Source organism: Puma concolor, chromosome B1 (genome assembly GCF_028749965.1).
Source record: "Puma concolor isolate L17-30 chromosome B1, mPumCon1.1.hap2, whole genome shotgun sequence".
Taxonomy (NCBI): Eukaryota; Metazoa; Chordata; class Mammalia; order Carnivora; family Felidae; genus Puma; species Puma concolor.
In genome coordinates, this window is record NC_141670.1 from 103104682 (window position 1) to 103125192 (window position 20511).

At 35.3% G+C, this 20511-nt stretch overlaps 1 protein-coding gene across 9 annotated transcripts in view; it reads right to left on the bottom strand.

Moving 5' to 3' along the window:
• The window catches only part of BLTP1 (bridge-like lipid transfer protein family member 1), a 214370-nt gene that overhangs the window by 108718 nt on the left and 85141 nt on the right, over positions 1 to 20511 (bottom strand). For all 9 annotated transcript variants that reach the window (XM_086704284.1, XM_086704285.1, XM_086704289.1 and 6 more), the window contains 6 exons: positions 15368 to 15487; positions 14398 to 14678; positions 7661 to 7911; positions 4340 to 4598; positions 2467 to 3304; positions 198 to 268 (listed from right to left, as the gene is read on the bottom strand). In XM_086704284.1, the coding sequence (XP_086560410.1) occupies positions 198 to 268; positions 2467 to 3304; positions 4340 to 4598; positions 7661 to 7911; positions 14398 to 14678; positions 15368 to 15487 (1820 nt within the window). The remainder of the gene's footprint in view (positions 1 to 197; positions 269 to 2466; positions 3305 to 4339; positions 4599 to 7660; positions 7912 to 14397; positions 14679 to 15367; positions 15488 to 20511) is intronic.

A 20511-nucleotide genomic window follows, 5' to 3' on the forward strand; every position in this document is an offset into this window, starting at 1 on the left:
TATGTGGAAATCAAGCACTGCATTTCTGAACAAGCCAATGGGTCAAAGAATTAAATTATGAAGGAAAATTTTAAAATAAATAAATAAAAGATAAAGTTTACAGTCAAGTAAGTAAAGAATGGTTATTCCTCAGAATAAACTCCACATATCGTTAAATTACATACTTTAAACTTCAAAAGTATGTAATTTCTACTTACTTCGAAGTTGTTCCTGAAAGTTGCATTCCTCTGTCTAGTAAAGAATTAGCGGTGAGCCCCTGTTTGATAACCTAAAATAATATAAAACATTATAGTCTAGAATTTTAATATTAATTGTTCTCTAATTTTATGCTATCAACTGGTATTTGTCAATATCCAGATTACCTTGTTAATATGCTTTTCATATGTACGATAAAAATATTTAACAAATTGAGAAAGTCATATAAAATATGGAATTGTCACTTTCATTTTCTGATTATTCAGACAAATGAGAGGGCAGGGCTGTGAGGATTCAATAATGATAGTAAAAGACTACATAACTAAAGCTTAAAAATAAGTGCTTCAAATGTCTTTACTCCAAAGTTCCTTTTCTGAGCTTTTCTTAAACTAATTTTAGAACCTTCTCCTAACACAATCAACTTTTAAGTGAGAAAGAATCCCAGAGAAACATTAAGTTATACGAAAAACTAGATTGTAGAAAACAGATAACAATTAAAATTAATAATGCACTTGGTTATTCAAACCAAACTGAACTCTTTTAAATGCTAGCCAGTTATTCAGATTTAATAGAGAAAAATGACTTTCTTATTGCCTATATTCTATTTTGAAATTATCTAAAGATATGAATTACTTCCTTTACTCCAGAGAGTTGATTGCCTAACCAAACTAGAAAGATTTATGCAATTACTAAAATAATTCTAACCTCTCAGTTACTCTTCTGTATTGGAAGTACCATATGTTTTTCATACTGGAAAATTCATATACCAACATATTTTCACATGGAATAAAGAAAACATTTTGAAATCTTAACATGGGTCATTCATCTTGGGCAAGAAATGGCACAACCTTAAAACCAAAACTTTGTAATGGTCACTAATGCTTCTTCTTCCTTCAACAAAAATTGCTCAAATGTACACATGTATTCCAACTCCATTTATCACATTTCCAGCATTACATAAGTCCAGCCCTGTCACCTCTTGCACCGATTGCTGCAACAGCTTCCTAAGTGATTACCCCACTTGTTCTCCTGCTTAATGTCAATTCAATTCTACTTAGTCAAGTACGTAAGATCACATTTCCTTAAAGTTCTCACAAGTTTCCTAATGAAATTTTAACTACTGAAACTGTGGTTTTTAAGTCCTTAATGATCTGTCTTTTGTTTAGGTCTCTAGCCTCAAAATGAGCAATCTCCCTGCTAACTGTTCAGTGTGCACTGACTTCTTTCCCACATTAGAATTTTAGCAAGGCTCATGCCTGTGCTAGGTCTTCCCATCATCAATTTCTTCTCATACTTTAAGTTTCAGTGCAAATATTACCTCCTCCAGTAATCTTTAATGTGAATGCAATATAGGTAGCCCCATCCCCCATTATTCTCTTTTTGATTATCTTCATAAGACTCTTCTCAATTTGTAATCATATACCTATCTGTTTTTCTATTAACTGTCTGGGTCCCACACCTCAACTATAAGTCCTATGTCTGTTTTCCTCATCACTGTACATCAAATGCCTGGCACACAGTAGTATATAATATCTGAATTAAGAATGAATAAATTAACATTTAGACACTTTAAATAAGTGTGTATGTTTATGTAAGTAAACATCACATAAAATTCTTAAACACTGTTAATCAGTTTCATAAGATTTTACATGCTTAATTTTGGTCTTTAAAATCATTTTTTAAAAATCTCTTATAAATGTATAATTTTATAAAAGTTTTCATATTGGCTATTATCACTAAATTTATTTTGATGCATTTTTAGTGTTCCTTTAAAAAGCTATTTACAGAATACATTACAGAAATGGACAATAACCAATTCCTGCTAAATTAGAAGGTCTCAAATGTCAAGCACATGGAATTGGATTGGCATAGAAGCAACTAGAGTTTTTTTTTTTTTTTTTAGAAGCAGTTACAGATTGAGTAGAAAGAACACCAGCTATTAAAAACAATTACAAAATTTTATTTTCAAGACATGTGAAAATTTGAATCACAGAGACTTGATCTTAATCTTAGAGCATAATGTGTATAGAGACCATATATTAATTAACACTGTGACAATCAAGTCTGAAACTGTTCCTTAATTTGATATGCTTAAACTTATAATACTCATCGATAACCCTAAGATTTATTGTTACACATGAAGCCATGATTTCAGAAATTCTACCTTTCCGAGAGGTAGTTAAAATGACTGAGAGAGTAATTTTGGAAACATCTTAAAAACTGATTTATCTAACTAAATGTATCAGTGGAAACTAATGGCTTGGTTTATACCTTAAAAGTTGGAACAGAAAGCTGTTCAAATGATGATGAACTTTCTTCACTGGTTGGAGTGTCCAGATCGAGGGGACGATGCAATGAGGATTTTGAGGTTCTTTTGTTAGTAGGGTGCTTCACTGACCAATTAATTACCTGAAACTGAGTAAGGTAAGTCTGATAACAATTCATCACAGGTTGTTGAGAAGTAATCTGTTCACTCTCTACTGTTTTCTCAACTTCTACAACATACGGATGTTCTATAACATCATCTTCTCCACCTAACGCAGAAACAAATGAAGCCTGGGAAGGATGAGTTTTGAACGGCAGAGTTCGGGGATCCTGAATGCTTTCTCCATGGCCAGTAAGTGGCCCTTCCACACTGTGATATATGGAACCCCTACTGTAGTCAATCTGCTGTGTTTGCTTTTTCTTCTTTTTTCTACCTGGATAAGTTCCCGGGCCTTCATCACTGCTAATGGGCTCAAATTCTTCAGCTGCAGAAAAGTAGGCTTCACTATCAGCCATTGACATACTGGAATCCATTGATCGATATTGATGAAATGAATTGGAGTCTGCTGATGGTGTGTATGGAAATGAACCAAAACTCCTTCTCTGCTTTGGTGAGTCTAGCACATTCTCATCACTTCGGGAGACATCACTACTAAACTGGACTCCAACTGTAACAGGCTGCTTGTCCCCATAAAAAGCAGCAGTAAGGCTCTTGGTACTTCCAAGTCGAGTGGAACATACAGAGGCTTGTCGTTTCAAGGGAGATCTCAGAGGAGACTGACCTACTGACTTTTCCTGAGTATTAGGAGACACGGGGCTATTTCCTGATATTTCTGTAGGAATACTAAAGCAGAAAACAAAGCTATTACCATTTACTATACATCATATAAGTACAAAGAGAAGCACTTAGAAAACGCTTTCAGTAATTTTAATCATTTCTTTTATGAATAAAGGAAAATCTAAAATTTTACAATAAAATATACAAAGTAGCAAAACAGCACAATATGTGTTCATACCCCATGTGGTTCTGAAAAAATTGAGGCAGCTTACAGCAAAATACAAACTTGAAGAAACCCAAAGTATAATCTTCAATCCATATTTTGTGGACACTAATGCATTTATAACTTTTTTTTACATCCTTTAAAAGTCTGTCCAACAAAATATACCAAAGCCTTTGATTAAATGAGAGGCATTGAAGGAAAGGAAGAAGTTACAGATAACCCCAATATCACCAACTTCAGCAACTGATGCTAGTGCCATTTACTGAGGCAGAGCAAGCTGAGCATGAGAGGTACTAGTTCATTTTTTATAGGTTGAGTCTGAGGTCTCCATGAAACATCCAAGTAAAAATATATTAAAAAAAAAGTAGCTGGGCCTATAGAAACAAAAGTTTTGGCTGGAGTTTCAGATTTAAAAGATCTTAATTAAAGCCAAACCATTACTGAGACCATCTAGGGAAACAGTACAGAGTGAGTAGAGATAAAGGTACAGAACAGAGTCCTGAGGGATAACATCCAACCAATGGCAGGTTGTAAGAGGAAGAGAAAGAAGAGATGAAGGGTGAAAAATGGAGGATATGGAAATAGGGAATAAGAAGGACTAGCCAAGGAGAGTGGAGGAAAATCTGAAATGTTCATATCTGTGAGATGACAAGAAATATTTATTTTCATTATACTTTTCTGTATTTTCCTATTTCTGCAGTGAATATGTATTAATTTTGTAACCAGACAACAGCAAACTAACATTTAAAAATATGTTCAGGAGCAGAAAATTTTCTATAGTAGATGAGTTGAGAGGAAAAAAGATTTTCTTGCCAAATTTTTGGTAATAACTATCTTATTAGGATCAGGTTTCTAAATCTAATTGAATACTGACTGACCTTACTTGGCCATCATCTCTTTTCGCACTATGCAAGAATTCTTTTTGAACCAAATGGTCATCAGCAACAGAAGAGGGACTTTCTTTTTCTCCAGCCAATAAAGGCTGTGCAGCACTAGAACTACTATTTTCTTCTGAGGAAGAAGATGAGCTATGAGATCGTAACGGTACTTGAAGACTAAGGTGCTGAGTTTTTCTTTCTACTTCTATTCCCACTGATTTGTTTTCCCATTCTTTCCTCTTCATGCCATTCACATTACCTGAACAAACAAAAAAGTAGGTTATATGAACATAATTTCAAAAGCAATTTGTGAAAAATGTGAACACTTAATCCAATTTCTTATTTTTATAAACATAATCATTTTTTACAGCAAAAGTATTCAGTTTCACATAACAATATGCTAAACACTATAGAAAGATATCTACATTAGGTATGGATCCAGAGTCCATAGTCATTGAAATTTTTCCTCCTCTTTTTTTTAACCTTTATTTGAAAATGTTCAAACTTACAGAAAACTTTAAAGAATAACACAAAGCCACCATAAATTTTTTACTTGGAATTACCTATTTTAAACATTTTGCCCCATTTTCTCTATTATGTATAATATATACATAGTGCTTTTTGAACTGAAAGTCATTTGCAGACATTGTAGCCTTTTACCCTAAATAAATGTTTATTTCCTAAGAATAATAAATAACCACTGATAATTGTCAATTTGATGAATTTAGTATTTATACAATACTGTTATCTAATCTTCCATGTGCTTCCCATTTTTTTCAATTGACCCAATAATGTCCTTTAAAGCACCTCTGCCCCTTCAATCTAAGATCATATATTACTGCATTCAGTTGTCATGTATTCTTTAATGTGGAACATTTCCTCAGCCTTTTATAATTTTTTTTTTTTAACGTTTATTTATTTTTGGGACAGAGAGAGACAGAGCATGAACTGGGAAGGGGCAGAGAGAGAGGGAGACACAGAATCGGAAGTAGGCTCCAGGCTCTGAGCCATCAGCCCAGAGCCCGACGCGGGGCTCGAACTCACGGACCGTGAGATCGTGACCTGAGCCGAAGTCGGACGCTTAATCGACTGAGCCACCCAGGCGCCCCTTCCTCAGCCTTTTCTAAGAGCCCTGTGATGTGTTATGTAAATGGAGGAGAAGGAGAATGAAAAGAGAGTTCTACAGCTGCTTAGATCCAAAAGATAAGTCTGGCCCAGTTTCTATTCTCCTCCAACCATCCCTGTGTTATCCAAGAAAGAGGAATCTGCTAGTAGGAGAAAACTTCTCTCCAAGAAGAATGCAGTCCTAGATGGAATTTAAGGAGTAAGAAGACTTAAGAATTTACAATATAAGTAATCTTATTTGCTTCTCTTACCACAAATGGAAAAATCAAAGCAGTAAAAGTCAAAATGGAGTTTCATTCACTTGTAAGTGGTAGGAAACTAGTGTTCACTGACCTTCCAAGGAAATCCTGAGTTCTACCATGTGCCCTCCTTGATTCTATCCTAACACTGCACATCTATACTTGGCTCCTGGAAACCACAACAATCAGAAAGTCACATACTTACATAGTGGTTAAATCTATAGCAAATTTATAGCAATTTGTGAATTATAGGTCACTCCTGAATCAACAGGAGATACAGAAAATCCTTATTATTATACATTATAAGAGTTATAATGAGCTTTGCTTTGTTCAGTTGGAGAATTTGTTCTCTTCCCTCTTTTCTACTATGTGTAAATTCCCTGTAGATTTTCTGTCTTCCATTTGTGATGGTTAAATTTTCATCCAGATTAGAAAATCAAGCAGTGCTGAAATTAGTGCCAGCTGTAGTACAGCAGAAATAACACTGAAGTGGCTCTGATGGCCCTGATTCTAGTTTCTGCTTAGCCATCTACTTGGCTATATGATTTCATGCAACTCAGTCTCAGTGATGAGCCTCACTTTCCTTACTGTAAACAAGGAAAATATAGAACTCACATGGTAGCTTGAAGATTAAATGAGAAAATGCCTGCGAAAACTTTTAAAAACAAACATTATTCAAATGTAAGAAAGTAATAAGAAAAATGATATATTTTATTTAGCATCTTTCCTATCTTTTAAATGTCAAGAAGTTTTAATGTTTGCAGATTTTCTACAATAATGTACTGTTATTGGGGCGCCTAGGTGGCTCAGTGGGCTAAGCGCCTGACTTCAGCTCAGGTCTTGATCTCATGGTTTGTGAGTTTGAGCCCCACGTCAGGCTCTGTAACGACAGCTCAGAGCCTGGGTCCTGCTCCGGATTCTATGTCTCCCTCTCTCTCTGCCCCTCCTAGCTTGTGCTCTGTGTGTCTCTCTCTCAAAAATAAATAAACATTTAAAAAGAATAATAATAATGTACTGTTATTCTAGCCAAAACTACAGAAGTCAACTTTAAATAAGATGTACATACTTATGTATTAATATTTAGTGAAATATCATTAAAACGAGAGTTTGACATATGTAGCTCAGCTCTTTCCTCTAAGAGCTCCTTATACATAGGAAATCAATACACTTTCTTCCCTCCCTTTGGGTCTACAGACAAAAGGCAGTGCTGTCAATGCTTCTGAATAGATCGAGAGGAAAAGGCTAATATTAGTAAAATACCAAGACTTCTCTAAATTTCACTTCTTGACAGCATGGCAACTTAGGCAGTAAACACTGCACTTAATTGTAGGAACACACAATTAAAAAAAATCCAAAGGAAAATCCATTTCTGAAGTCTTTAGAGAAAAGATACTAGATAAATCTAAGTCTAATATACTTAAAACCACCATTTACTGCTTATACCAACCTTGTATATTTACAAAGTTATCCTACTGGATCTAAGGAAAGGTCACATTTCTCTTCTTGATATGTTCAATTTTTAGTGATAAGAGTATATTGCAAAAGTAGTTGGTAACATGAAGCCCAATAGTATAGATACTACTCTTGACAAGTTTTCCTATAAAAGTAACCTTGATAAAACAACTGTTACCTTGGAACACAGCTATTCTTAAGTGCACCTCTGGAAGCTGACTTCTAGGAAATGATATGTAATACTCAGAATACAGTTGGCTAGGAAGATCACCAATACCAACAATGGGAGATCCAAAGAGTAGGCCTACTTTTGCCTTGTATAACTATAAAAAACTCATTAGTCTTATCTGGCTTTAGTTAAATCATCTGCAAAACAAAGGCAGATTATAATGAATTCTACCTATAAGACTGCTCAAAAAATTGAGTTGAACAAAGTAACACAGCTCTCTCAGAATGATGTAAAGATAAAGATAATAAAAGATTAGCACAAGTGACAACACATTACCATCTACAACTTTGGGAATTTCTTTAGTAATAATCCATTCTCCAGGCTGTAGCAGAGACTGTCCATAATACATATCAGACTCTGCACTCGTGCTTGAAAACGCAGAACTACTGGAAGGTGTCAACTCTTCAAGTTTGAAGAAATCTAGGCCAGTTACTGTGCCACCAAAGAATCTGCAGCCACCAAGACAACCACATTTGTTCTTACACCTCTTATTCTTCAGGGTATCATCTGGCCACAAAAACCACAACCTAAACAGAACCCAAAACAGAAACAAACAAAAACAACAACATAACAAAAACTGATTAAGAAATAAAAAACTTTTTGGCAAATAATTAAAAATAAGTTAATTGTTAATATTTTTAAAAGACAAGGTAAACACAAACATAAAGTTTATTTTTGTTGTGGAATGTCTTTTTAACCATTTTGTCTTTCTTAAAAAAAAAAAAAAAAAAAAAACAGTCTGGGAGGCACCTGGGTAGCACAGTCAGTTAAGCATCTGACTTGGTTTCAGCTAGGTCATGATCTCACAGTTCTTGAGATTGAGTCCCAATACCTGCTTCATATTCTCTCTTCTCTCTCTCTGCCCCTCCCCCCCTGCTTTCTCTCTAAATAAACAAATAAACATTTAAAACAAAAACCCAATATCACCATGGTGAGATGAAAGTAAGCAGGAACAGGAAGAGAGATGTAGCATATGCTACAAACATATATATATATATGCTAAGTATATATATATGTTAAAAAAAGCAAATATTAAAGATCAGACATTTAAATCCAATTTTAAAATAGCAGTTTTAAATATTTTTATTTAAATTTTATTCGAGAATATTTAAATATTCTCAAAAGGACTAAAAATTTTAAACATTAATGTAAAAAGTGGACAAAACCATGGGTACAGATTATACTTAATAATTTATCACCGTTAGTACTTCACAGCCTATTTCACATGGTAAATACACCAAAATACTATAAATGTGGGACAAGTGGGAAATTATTTCTCAATAAGGCCAAAATGATGTATAAGGCCAAAATGATGCATTCTATCTTTTAGAGAAAAAAACTGTAATAATTTTGTAATAAGGACTTCAAATGAAGTATTAAGAATTAAGACAATGGGAGAAAATGTATGTAAAAGTCTTCAAGCTCTGTGAGTGGTCCATACATAAGCCTGTCAGTATATTAACTATCCTCTTTCTTAAAAAAATATAATACAAATATAGGAGATATATCTTTATTCCTCTTTTTTAAACTTTAAATGATAAAACCATCTCATATTAAGTCTGTTTTGCTAAACATATTTACACGCATTACCTCACTGTCTCCTCAGGGCCCTCAAGGGAAGACAGAATAGGTATTATTATTTTCATTTTACATTCACTCATTTATATTTCTTGAACATATCTATATGTGCCTAGTATTGTGCTAGGTGAAAATGACAGTCTTATCCATGTGAAGTTTAGAGTACAGAGGCACAGACAAGCCATAAACAAAAATATCTAATCATAAATTATACTGAATGCTATGAGGTAATAAAAAAAAAAAGGGTATTGTGATAAGGAAAAAGAAGGAACCTTTCAAAAAGTAATATTTGAGATGTGAAAGATGAGATGAAATATATCAAGTTAGAAGTGGAACATCAGTCTAGAGAAGACAGAAGGAAAAATACATGAGAAAGACTTAGGATTAGTGAAAATTTGAGGTATTACTGCAATTAAATGTTATCAAATGCAAATCACTTCTCCATTATAAAGTATTAAGATTCAGTCACTAAGCAAACTATTTTAAGCACTATCAAAATAAAAGATCTTACATATTCCACACACAGTTTTTACCTCATTTGTGTAGCAAAAAGCTTAGCAAAATGCATGGATTTGCAGTCATCTAGACATGGGTTCTAATTCCAGTGGTGCCACTTAATAACTCTAGGATCTTGGACATGTTAGTTAACAATTTCTGAGCCTCAGTTTCCTCAACTGTAAAATTATGGTCTGATATACCTAATAAGACTGTTTTGAAGATTAAATGGTATAACATATGTAAAGCTCCTGATACAAAACCTGGAATACAGAAGTTGCATAACAAATGTAAGCTCCCTTTCCTTACCTTTATTATAGTTCAGTGCACTAGTTCTTAAACTTTAGCTTGCATTTGAATCACCTAAAGGACTTATCACAATATGGGGAGCAGGGCACCACCCCCAGAGTTTCTGAATGAAGTCTGGTAACGTCTTATTATATAATTTCTAACAAGTTCCAAGGACACACTGGTGGTGGTGGTTTGGGAAGTATACTTTTCAAAAACACTGACCTAAAGAAACGAATGACCTTTGTGTCCAGCAACTTCTCCAATTATATGAAAAAATAATATATCTAGGCCCCAAAACTCCTGGGAATCAAATATACACAAAGGCAGCCAGCCAAAGCTGAAGATCAGTGAGTTACCTCTGATACCTACATGCTAGGAGAGGCAATTACCAATATGCCTAAACATGCCTACCTGTTCTTGCTGGGTATGCCAAGAATGTGAAGCTCTGACCAGGCCACTTCTCAGGGATGTACTAGCAGTAAACAACCTTAAGATGAGGTAATGTCTCATCCTGAAATAGAGCACGCTTGCTTCCACTTACTACAAAAGTGGTAAAGAGCCGTCTGGGTGAGCCAGTCAGTTAAGCGCTAGACTCTTGATTTCAGCTCAGTACATGATCCCACAGTTGTGAGATCGAGCCCGCATCAGGCACAGAGCCTACTTGGGATTCTCTCTCTCCCTCTCTCTCTGCCCCTCCCCCACTCACACACACACACACACACACACACACACACACACACACACACACACACATGCGTGTGCGTGCTCTCTCTCTCAAAATAAATAAATAAACGTAAATAAGTTTTCCTTATGCAATGTATGGGGCAATATGACACACTGAGAAGTTATTTGTTGTTTATCATTTATCTGAAATTCAATTTAAAAAAAAATTTTTTTTTAACGTTTTTATTTATTTTGGGGACAGAGAGACAGAGCATGAATGGGGAAGGGTCAGAGAGGGAGACACAGAATCTGAAACAGGCTCCAGGCTCTGAGCTGTCACCACAGAGCCCGACGCGGGGCTCAAACTCACAGACCACAAGATCATGACCTTAGCTGAAGTCGGACGCTTAACCAACTGAGCCACCCAGGCGCCCCTGAAATTCAAATTTAACTAGGCTTCCTGTATTTCATCTGGAAACCCTACTTTGAGGGCACAGAGAACCAATGCAAGCACATAGGACTCTGGCTAGTGCTTTTGCTGTAAGTAATAAAGTCCTTTGTCTCTGGCCAGAGGTCTTGTGTTTTCTGCCAGCACCCATGAAACTGTGGTAGGCTAACTTGTTAGCTTGCAAGTAGGATAAAATCCCAGACTCTTCACAATTATTAACCAATCAGAGCACTGAAACCAATCTAAATGGTTGGATTTACTGGAACACCTGGAACCTGAATCACATGATGCCACCTCCTTAGCTTCATCAGCACCTTGTTCTACCATCTCAGCTAATTAGACACAAGCACTTTGTTCACATTAACTGGCTTCCTGAGAAATAATTATCAAAGAAATCAAAGTTTTTAAAACAATATTCTCCACACGAGCTTCCATACTCACTTTTATAAAATGTCAGGATCTTAAAGTAACTTAAAAGATAAATGTAACCTCAATAAAAACCTCAAAAAAATTTTTTAACTAAAAAAAACAGTTCTTTGGGAAAATTAATAGATAAAAATACCTAAACATTTGTGATGAAATGGAAAAATAAATGTGTATTAGGTATGAATTTTTCTCTTTTTGAGAAGATATTTGCAGAAAAATCCAGATAGAGTTAAAAAAAAAGATAAGAAAAAAATAAGAAAATACAGGTGCCAAGGGATTACTAGCAAAAGAAATACTTCCTCAAATTAGTAAAAGAATTACAAAGGGGAAAACTGACATATTTTAATATACAAAAATTAAAATCTGTAAGATTAAAAAAATTAAAAATGAAACAAATTGCAAAATATTAGCAACAGGAACTATTAAAAGGATGGTAATCTATAAAGAGCTCTTAAAAATTTTTAAGAAATACAATATGCCAATAAATAAATAGACATAGAATAATAACGGGCAATTTACAAATGAGGAAATAAAAACAGCCAATAAATACATGAAAAAAAGTGTAAATCTCAGAAATAAAGAAATGCAAAATAAAACAAAGAGATACCACGTTTTTTTTTTTTTTTTTTTTTAATTTTTTGTTTTTTTTTTTCAACGTTTATTTATTTTTAGGACAGAGAGAGACAGAGCATGAACGGGCGAGGGGCAGAGAGAGAGGGAGACACAGAATCGGAAGCAGGCTCCAGGCTCTGAGCCATCAGCCCAGAGCCTGACGCGGGGCTCGAACTCACGGACCGCGAGATCGTGACCTGGATGAAGTCGGACGCTTAACCGACTGCGCCACCCAGGCGCCCCGAGATACCACGTTTTAATTCTCATCAAACACTTAAAGGGCAGCAAAGATGCAGTGAGACAGAGATGCTCCTAAAAGCCACTGGGAATATAAACTGAAATAATCTTTCTGGGAAGTAATTTGGGAAGGCATATCAAAAGGCACTGTCACATCTCTTTCTAAAGAAACTATTTAAAGGGAATTTAGGGGTGCCTGGGTGGCTCTTGATCTGGGTTCAGGTCATGATCTCACAGTTTGTGAGATCGAGCCCCACATCATCTTAGCGCAGCTGTCAGCCCAGAGTTGGGATTCTGTCTCCCTTTCTCTCTGCCCATCCCCTGTGCACTCAGGCAGGCTGTCTCTCTCTAAAATAAACAAACATTAAAAAGATAGTTAAAAAAATAAAAGGAATTTAAAGACCACGTGAGAAAAGATTTTATGTGCAAAACGTTCCTCTATTATTTAAAATAATAAATTTAGAAACACTATCTACATATTTAATATAACAAGGGCAATGGCTAAATAAAGTACAATTTATCTTTCTAATTGTGTATTATCATTTATTTGAAAGGAACTTTATAAAATTTTCTATTATTTGGGCAGATGGTTAGGGTGTAAGTTTAATACAACATGCTGAATTTTAAAATATAAATACAAGATGATCTCAAGTGTAAGAAAGATACACTAAAAATACGGGTAAGAAATATGACAAATTCAGTGTGATAAGGTTATGGAAATTATTTCCCTCTATTTCGGAATAGTTTCCCCTATTTTAAAAACAAGCTCGGGGTGCCTGGGTGGCTCAGTTAGTTAAGCGTCTGACTTCAGCTCAGGTCATGATCACACAGTTCGTGGACTGCAGACCCACATCAGGCTCTGTGCTGACAGCACCAAGCCTGCTTGGATCCTGTGTCTCTCTCTCTCTTTGTTCCTCCCCTGCTTGCTCTCTCTCTCTCTCTCTCTCTCTCTCAAAAATAAACATTTTTTAAAAATTTTTAATAAAATAAAAATAAATAAAATAAAATAAGCTCGTATTAACTTTATAATGGCAGAGATAGGGATGGAAAAAGTTAACCTGGTATTTTATTTTTTATTTTTTTATTTTTTTTACTTTTATTTTTTTTAATTTACATCCAAATTAGTTAGCATATAGTGCAACAATGATTTCAGGAGTAGATTCCTTAGTGCCCCTTACCCATTTAGCCCATCCCCCCTCCCACAACCCCTCCAGTAACCCTCAGTTTGTTCTCCACATTTGTGAGTCTCTTCTGTTTTGTCCCCCTCCCTGTTTTTATATTATTTTTGTTTCTCTTCCCTTATGTTCACCTGTTTTGTATCTTAAAGTCCTCATAGTGGTGAAGTCATATGATTTTTGTCTTTCTCTGACTAATTTCACTTAGCATAATACCCTCCAGTTCCATCCACCTAGTTGCAAATGGCAAGATTTCACTCTTTTTGATTGCCAAGTAATACTCCATTGTATATATATACCACATCATCTTTATCCATTCATCCATTGATGGACATTTGGGCTCTTTCCATACTTTGGCTATTGTTGATAGTGCTGCTATAAACACGGGGGTGCATGTGTCCCTTCAAAACAGCACACCTGTATCCCCTGGATAAATACTTAGTAGTGCAATTGCTGGGTTGTAGGGTAGTTCTATTTTTAATTTTTGAGGAACCTCCATACTGTTTTCCAGAGTGGCTGCACCAGCTTGCATTCCCATGTCCTGGTATTTTAAATGGACATTAGTCAGTAAGAGGCTCTGGCAACTTTTTGAATGGCAGATAAAATTATTTCTTAACAACCATTCCTTAGGAATTAGGTCCCATATTTTTTTTAGTCTCCCCTGCAGTCATGAGGGCCCATAAAAGGAATTTTGTAGAGTACACAGTGATAGCAATGATGTTTTCTAGAAATGATGAATTGGAAGTGGATGGCTGTCATGGGAAAGAAAGGAGGATAGTGCTCTATACAATGTTATTTGGGAACCAATAGTTTAAACTCATTTCACTGCTAACACACATAGTATGAGCTTAGAAATACATTAAAAAACAATGTTATTTCCAGCAACCACACAATTACCACAGATGAGATATATAATGTATTTACTTAAGTATCAAATTCTTATATATTCACTGAGGTATACCCGGCACAATCTTTTTGTCTTTATATAAAATATTCTTATTCCATTCCTAACAGTAGAATTTGCTCTATAATTATAGGCTAATTTTCATCTGAGCTTGGGACTATTACCATCCTTAAATTTAACTTACCTCTTAGTTCTGGCATCATGAGTTTCTAAGAAATGTCTTTGGGCCTCATGTTTAGAATGATGATCTGCAGCTAATGCAATATCAACAGTAATGAGTCCTAAATTGGCTGACCCAGCTTCAAGCCAATAGGCCCTCCGTAGCACTGCAGGCTGAAGTCCAACTCTGGAATTATTTAACTGTTCAATGTACTGTCTCACTTGAAAATCCTGAATTGCAGCACTTATTCCTTCCCCAACCGACTGATTGTGGAGATTACAGTTCGCAACTCGAATTGCACCCATCTAAATTGAATGAAGAGAATGAAATAAAACTGTGGTCTCCATATTCTTAATCAACTTAGAATAAACTATAGAATAGGCAATTATTTCAAACTGCATGAAAGACAGAAAAAGAAAAAGAAGGGAAACAGAAAAGATACATGCAACAGAATGAAAATAGACATTCAATTAAAAACAAAAAAGAGGATAAAAGGAAAAGAACATAAGTCCAAAGGAAAACAAAAGAGAGAAGGAGGAAAGAAAAGTTATAAGGGTAGGAAGTAATAAAAATTACAGACTCTTAATAAGGCTTAATTTTAAGCAGTAACCCATAAAGCAGAGGTGGCAAATAGATGTTTGCAAGAGCCAGGCAGGATATAAATATATAATACCTAAAGGCACTTAAAATCAAATCTTTTAAAAACACTGCCAATTTAATCTCTGCCATAAAAGCAAGCTACACGTTTACATCTCTGCCATAAAGCAAGGTCATGATAATTCAGTTAGAGTGAAATAGTAGTGAAAGAAAGTGCCTTAAGAAACACACCAGAAGAGAACACGGACAGGCAAAACACCAAGAGCTATCTCCTGGAATTCTGTAGTGTTTTGTGAGATGGCAAATTATAAATGTGTGTTCTATTTCAAGAAATGGAGGTATGGTTTGGTAAAAAGGAAAAAGAACTACACTAGCCAAGAAATAGACAAATGTGTACCTTTAGATTTGTAGCACAGCCATGCTCCACAATATAAATATCTGCTCCATCTACTGCTAAACGAGTCATAGTATATTTCAAATCATCTGAAGTTGGACAAGGCCCAGGAATACAGCTCAACTAAAATGGAAATGAAAGGAGTATTAATTTTTCAGCATTGATTCACCATTTAGATACTTATTAAATAAAATTCTGGCTACAGGTGTATTTTTAAAAAGTAGTCAATTAAATTTCATTTTTTATAATGATAAATGAAATCTTCAGTGATTAAAGTCTTGCCAATTAGAAACTAATCATAAGTAAGCATGTACCATTTCCATTCAAATGGGCAAGTAGCTGGTCTAAATTGACAGAATACATATATAACTTATTATTGAAACTCACATAGCCAAAGTAAACTGATAAGTAATAAGTGTCACTGGATTATAAGAACTGTACAGCAGTTTAAAATTGTAAGATTTTCTTATGAGTACTCTATATTATACACACACACACACAATCTTCTTTTTAGAAATATGTCAACTGTAAATTTTATTATGACGTCTAGAATAATCCACAGAAATTTAACATTGCTTTACTCCTTTTTTATTTTTAATTTTTTTTTTAATGTTTATTTATTTTTGAGACAGAGAGAGACAGAGCATGAACGGGGGAGGGTCAGAGAGAGAGGGAGACACAGAATCTGAAACAGGCTCCAGGCTCTGAGCTGTCAGCACAGAGCCCGACATGGGGCTCGAACTCACGGACTGTGAGATCATGAACTGAGCCAAAGTTGGACGCTTAACCGACTGAGCCACCCAGGAGCCCCAACATTGCTTTACTCCTAAAACAGATTTGGTCATGGTTAGGTTGGAAGAAAACATACATATCACCTACTTCAATGAACTTCTTGAGGGAAATGGCAGCACTGAGTAAATTATTGGCTCAATAACATGCAATTGCTCATTAGAGGCAGTGCTAGGACTAGAACACAGGTGTCTTGTCTTATAATCAGTTTTCTATAATAATAAGGCATACCTTAGAGATATTGCGGGTTGGGATCCAGACCACCGCAATAAAGCAAATATCGCAATAAAGCAAGTCAAATAAATTTTTTGTGGCTAAAATCAAAAACACAAGAAACAGCAAGTATTGGCCAGGATGTGGAGAAAAAACACTGTTGGCAGGAATGCAAACTGGTACAGCCACTATGGAAGACAGTATAGAGGTTGATGAAAAAATGAAAAATAGAGCTATCCTATGATCCAGTAATTGACTACTGGGTATTTACTCAAAGAATATGAAAACACTAATTCGAAAGGATATATGCACCACTATGTTTATTGCACCATTATTTATAATAGCCAAATTATGGAAGCAGCCTGAGTATCTACTAACAGATGAATGGATAAAGATGTAGTGTGTGTGTATACAATGGAATATTAGCATAAAAATAGAATGAAATCTTGCCATTTGCAACAACATGGATGGATCTAGAGAGTAAAATGCTAAGCAAAATAAGCCAGTTAGAGAAAGACAAATACCATATGATTTCACTTATATGTGGAATTTAAGAAACAAATGAACAAAAGGAAAAAGAGAGAAAACAAAAAAAGATTCAACTATAGAGAATAAACAGATGGTTGCTAGAGAAGCAGTGGGGGGGGGGGGCTGCTGAATAGGCAGAGGGGATTAAGGGTACTCTTGATAAGTACTGAGTAATATATGGAATTGCTGAATCACTACACTGTACACCTGAAATTAATATAATACTACATGTTTTTATAGTGGAATTAAAATAAAAATTAAAAATATTATTAAAGATAAAAAATAATTTTTTTGGTTTCCTAGTGCACATAAAAATTACATTTACACTATTTACTATAGTCTAAATGTGCCACAGCATATGAATAGGAAATACGTACATGACTTTATTGCTAAAAAATGCTAATCATCATCTGAGCTTTCAGCAAGTCATAATTACTGATCATAGATCACTGTAACAAATATAGTAATGACAAAGTCTGAAATATTGCAAGAATTACCCAAATGTGACACAGATGGAATACACATTCTTCTTGAGTGCACATGGAACATTCTCCAGAATAGATCACATACTGGGACACAAATCAGCCCTCAACAAGTACAAAAAGATCGAGAGCATTCCATGCATATTTTCAGACTACACCGTGATGAAACTCGAAATGAACCATAAGAAAAAATCTGGAAAGACAACAAATAATTGGAGACTAAAGAACATCGTACTAAAGAATGAATGTGTTAACCAAGAACTTAAAGAGGAAATTAAAAAGTATATAGAAGCCAAAGAAAATAATAATACTAGAGCACAAAACCTCTGGGAAGCAGCAAAGGCAGTCATAAGAGGAGAGTATATAGCAATCTAGGCCTTCTTAGAGAAGGAAGAAAGGTCTCAGATACACAACCGAACCTTACACCTTAAAGAGCTGGAAAAAGAACAGCAAATAAAACCCATAACCAGCAGAAGATGGGAAATAATAAAGATTAGAGCAAAAATCAAAGCTATTGAAATAAAAAAAAACAAAAACAAAAAAACAGTAGAACAAATAAATGAAACCACAAGCTGGTTCTTTAAAACAATTAACAAAACTAATAAGCCCCTAGCCAGTTTGATCAGAAAGGAGGAGAGATCACAACCAACACTGCAGAAATACAAACAATAATAAGAGAATACTATGAGCAATCATATGCCAATAAACTGAGTAATCTGGAAGAAATGGACTAATTCTTAGAAACATATAAACTACCAAAACTGAAACAGGAAGAAATGGAATATTTGAACAGACCCATAACCAGTAAAAACACTGGATTAGTAATCAAAAATCTCCCAAAAAAAACAAGAGCCCTGGGCGCATGGCTTTCCTGGGGAATTCTACCAAATCTTTAAAGAAGCATTAACTCCTATTCTTTTGAAGCTGTTTCAAAAAATAGAAATGGAAGGAAAACTTCCAAACTCATTCTATGAGGTCAGCATTACATTCATTCCAAAACCAAAGACCCCGCTAAAAAGAAGAACTACAAACCAATTTCCCTGATGAACATGAATGCAAAAATTATCCACAAAATACTAGCAACCAGATCCAACAATCTACTGAAGGAATTATTCACCACAATCAAATGGGATTTATACCTGGGAAGCAGGGCTGGTTCAATATCCACAATCAATGTGGTACATCACATCATTAAAAGAAGGACGAGAACCACATGATCCTCTCAATAGATGCAGAGAAAGCATTTGACAAAATACAGCATCCTTTCTTGATAAAAACCCTCAAGAAAGTATGGATAAAAAGGTCATACCTCAAAATCATAAAAGCCATATATGAAAGACCCAACACTAATATCATCCTCAAAGGGGAAACACTGAGAGCTTTCCCCCTAAGGTCAGGAACATCACAGGGATGTCCACTCTCACCACTGTAATTCAACACAGTATTGGAAGTCCTAGCTTCAGCAATCAGACAACACAAAGGAAGAAATTAAAAGGCATCCAAATAGGCAAAGAGGAAGTCAAACTTTCACTCTTCATAGAGAACATGATACTCTATATGGGAAACCCAAAAGATTCCACCAAAAAACTGCTAGAACTGATCCGTGAATTCAGCAAAGTCACAGGATATAAAACAATGCACAGAAATTGGTTGCATTTCTATACACCAATAATGAAGCAACGGGAGAGAAATCAAAGAATCGATCCCATTTACAATGGCACCAAAAACCATAAAATACCTGGGAATAAACCTAACAAAAGAGGTAAGAAACCTATACACTGAAAACTATAGAAAGCTTATTAAAGAAATTGAAGAAGACACAAAAAACAAAATGGAAAAATATTCCGTGCTCATGGATTGGAAGAACAAATATTGTGGAAATGTCAATACTACCCAAAGCAATCTACACATTCAATGCAATACCTACCAAAATAACACCAGCATTCTTCACAGAGCTAGAACAAACAATCCTAAAATTTGTATGGAACCAGAAAAGACCCCGAATAGCCAAAGCAATCCTGAAAAAGATAACCAAAGCTGGAGGCATCACAATCCTGGATTTCAAGATGTATTGCAAAGCTGTAATCATCAAGACAGTATGGTACTGTCACAAGAATAGACACTCAGATCAATGGAACAGAACAGAGAACCCGGAAGTGGACCCACAAACGTATGGCCAACTAATCTTTGACAATGCAGGAAAGAATATCCAATGGAATAAAGACAATCTCTCCAGCAAATGGTGTTTGGAAAATTGGACAGTGACATGCAGAAAAATGAACCTGGACCACTTTCTTACACCATACACAAAAATAAACTCAAAATGGATGAAAGACCTAAATGTAAGACAGGAAGCCATCAAAATACTAGAGGAGAAAGCAGGCAAAAACCTCTCTGACCTTGGCTGAAGCAACTTCTTAATATGTCTCTGGAGCCAAGGGAAACAAAAGCAAAAATGAACTACTGGGACCTCAACAAAATAAAGAGCTTTGCACAGCGACGGAAACAATCAGAAAAACTAAAAGGCAACTGACAGAATGGGAGAAGACATTTGCAAACGACATATCAGATAAAGGGTTAGCATCCAGAATCTATAAAGAACTTATCAAACTCAACACCCAAAAAACAAATAACCCAGTGAAGAAATGGGCAAAAGACATGAATAAACACTTCTCCAAAGAAGACATCCAGATGGCCAACTGACACATGAAAAAATGTTCAACATCACTCATCATCAGGGAAATACAAAGCAAAACCACAATGAGATACCACCTAACACCTGTCAGAATGGCTAACATTAACAACGCAGGCAACAACAGATGTTGGCGAGGATGCAGAGAGAGGATCTCTTTTGTACTGCTGGTGGGAATGCAAACTGGTGCAGCTACTCTGGAAAACAGTATGGAGGTTCCTCAAAGAATTAAACACAGAACTATGTTCTATGTTCTATGACCCAGCAACTGCAGTACTAGGTATTTATCCAAGGGATACAGGTGTGCTGTTTCAAAGGGGCACATGCAATGCTTATAGCAGCACTATCAACAATAGCCAAAGTATGGAAAGAGCCCAAATGTCCATTGACAGATTAATGGATAAAGAAGATGTGGTGTGTGTATATACACACATATATATATA